The sequence below is a fragment of the Tarenaya hassleriana genome, unplaced genomic scaffold (genome assembly GCF_000463585.1).
Source record: "Tarenaya hassleriana unplaced genomic scaffold, ASM46358v1 Cleome512, whole genome shotgun sequence".
Lineage (NCBI taxonomy): Eukaryota > Viridiplantae > Streptophyta > Magnoliopsida > Brassicales > Cleomaceae > Tarenaya > Tarenaya hassleriana.
Window position 1 is genome coordinate 46,092 of NW_010967819.1, and position 1,793 is coordinate 47,884.

The window sequence follows — 1,793 nt, forward strand, 5'->3', positions numbered from 1 at the left end:
CAAGGGCAGCTCAAAAAGTAGCCACAGTGACGAACTGATCAATGAGGAGAATTTCTTGGGGATTTGCAGCAGAGAATTGCTCGCCAGAGGGTGTGAACTCCTCAAACGCACCCGCAAAGGTAAAGAACACAACACAAACTACTTAGACATTCTTCTGTTTTTCTTTCCTAAGTTTAAGATTAAGTGAAGTCTGTTTCTTGTCTCTTGGACCTTTCAGGCGATCTCCATTGGAAAATAGTTTCAGTTTACATCAACAGAATGAATCAGGTTGGAACTCTCTACTCGAAGATTTTGGATTACCTTTAGGAATTTGATCATTTGATCTGATGAACTTTGGATGAAAAGATAAAGATTAAAGTCACATGAGATTATTAGTGAATCAATGGAACTTTAGTCTTTTTTTTTTTTACAAGTGTGAAACTGATGAAACGAGGCAGAAAAAGAAGAGAAAGCATAAACGAATCAAAGCCAAAAAAGCATGGCAGTATGTGATGAAGTAATGGCATCTACTTTTCACACTGTTTAAGCATTTTTTTTGTTTTTGGTTTATGGATGATTGAAGGTTACTTTGAAGATGAAGAGCAGACATGTTGCAGGGACCATCACCAAAAAGAAAAAGAGTAAGAAATCATTACACAAACCCTTGTTCCATGTGACATTCTCACGAAATCTAAGAAGAAGCATTTAGAAACCTTGTTCAAGATTCTGATGGGTTCAAAGACAAAAAGAATGCATGTCATATTCTCATGGTATTGATGTAAGAGAACTAAAGTTTAGACTTCACTTTTGTCACCATCTAACATCAATAATATGCGAGAGCCATTGAAAAGAGAATTCAAAACTTTGATGTGGGTCTGCTTCGAATTTGGGGATTTGAGACAGAAAAAAAAAAGCAAAAGCTTTGGATCTAAAGTAACTAAAGGATCTAAAAAGAGGGTCTATTCTTTTACTTTTTGTCTGTCTATCTCTTTACCTATACACTTGTTGAATCGAATCGAATGTGAATGGCAAGGCTCTTGGTTTGAGGCCCCATAACTTTTCTTTTCTCTTTCTCTTTAACCTCATCTTTTAGATTGTTTCATTCGATCGGTTCTCGGATTTCGTTTTCAGACATCGTGCTTGAGGTGATAAAGGACGTACCGGCTTGGCCAGGTCGACATCTGCTCGAGGGCGGAGATGATTTCAAGTACTTTGCGTTGAAGACGGTTTTGCGAGGCGTCGTGGAATTCGAGTGCCGAAGCCGGAGGGAGTACGAGATGTGGACTCAAGGTGTGTCGAGGCTTCTTTCTCTTGCAGCTGAGAGGAACAACAACAGATATAGGACCTGAATTTCTATTTTTTAACTTATGGGGTCAAATTAAAACTTGGAGAAAGTTTAGGGGTTTCTTTTAGAATGGTAAATTTTAGTGGGGGTGTATGGTGGTATAGGATGAAAATGGAATGGGTCCACTAGGGGAGATTTTTAACACTAAAAGGGGATGGGTGAGGGAAATGTGCTTTGCTAAAAATGTTAGTGGGTGTTTGTAATTTTTCATGCTCTTTTTTTTTTTTGTAACCAATGTTGGGACTAAAAACTATTTATAGAAAAGAGAGGGTACTAATAGGGATGGGTCCATATCCATATTTCTTGATACTTGCTTTTTCTATTATTTTTTTTTTAAATGGGAATATCATATTCTTGATGGAATCATACATTCATTACACAAAGCTTTTATAGATTATGAGTGTGATAGTGTAGGGTTTGAGATTAAAAATAGAGATATGGCATAAAGTCTATAGAATATATTCATGAT

The 1,793-nt window shown here is 36.8% G+C and overlaps 1 protein-coding gene across 1 annotated transcript in view; it reads left to right on the forward strand.

Moving 5' to 3' along the window:
• The window catches only part of LOC104827559 (VAN3-binding protein-like), a 3,987-nt gene extending 2,354 nt beyond the window's left edge, over positions 1–1,633 (forward strand). Inside the window, exons 4-7 of the mRNA XM_010560736.2 lie at positions 5–119; positions 218–267; positions 563–620; positions 1,111–1,633. Coding sequence (XP_010559038.1) covers positions 5–119; positions 218–267; positions 563–620; positions 1,111–1,328 — 441 coding nt within the window. The 3' untranslated portion in view covers positions 1,329–1,633. The remainder of the gene's footprint in view (positions 1–4; positions 120–217; positions 268–562; positions 621–1,110) is intronic.
• The last annotated feature ends 160 nt before the right edge of the window (positions 1,634–1,793 follow it).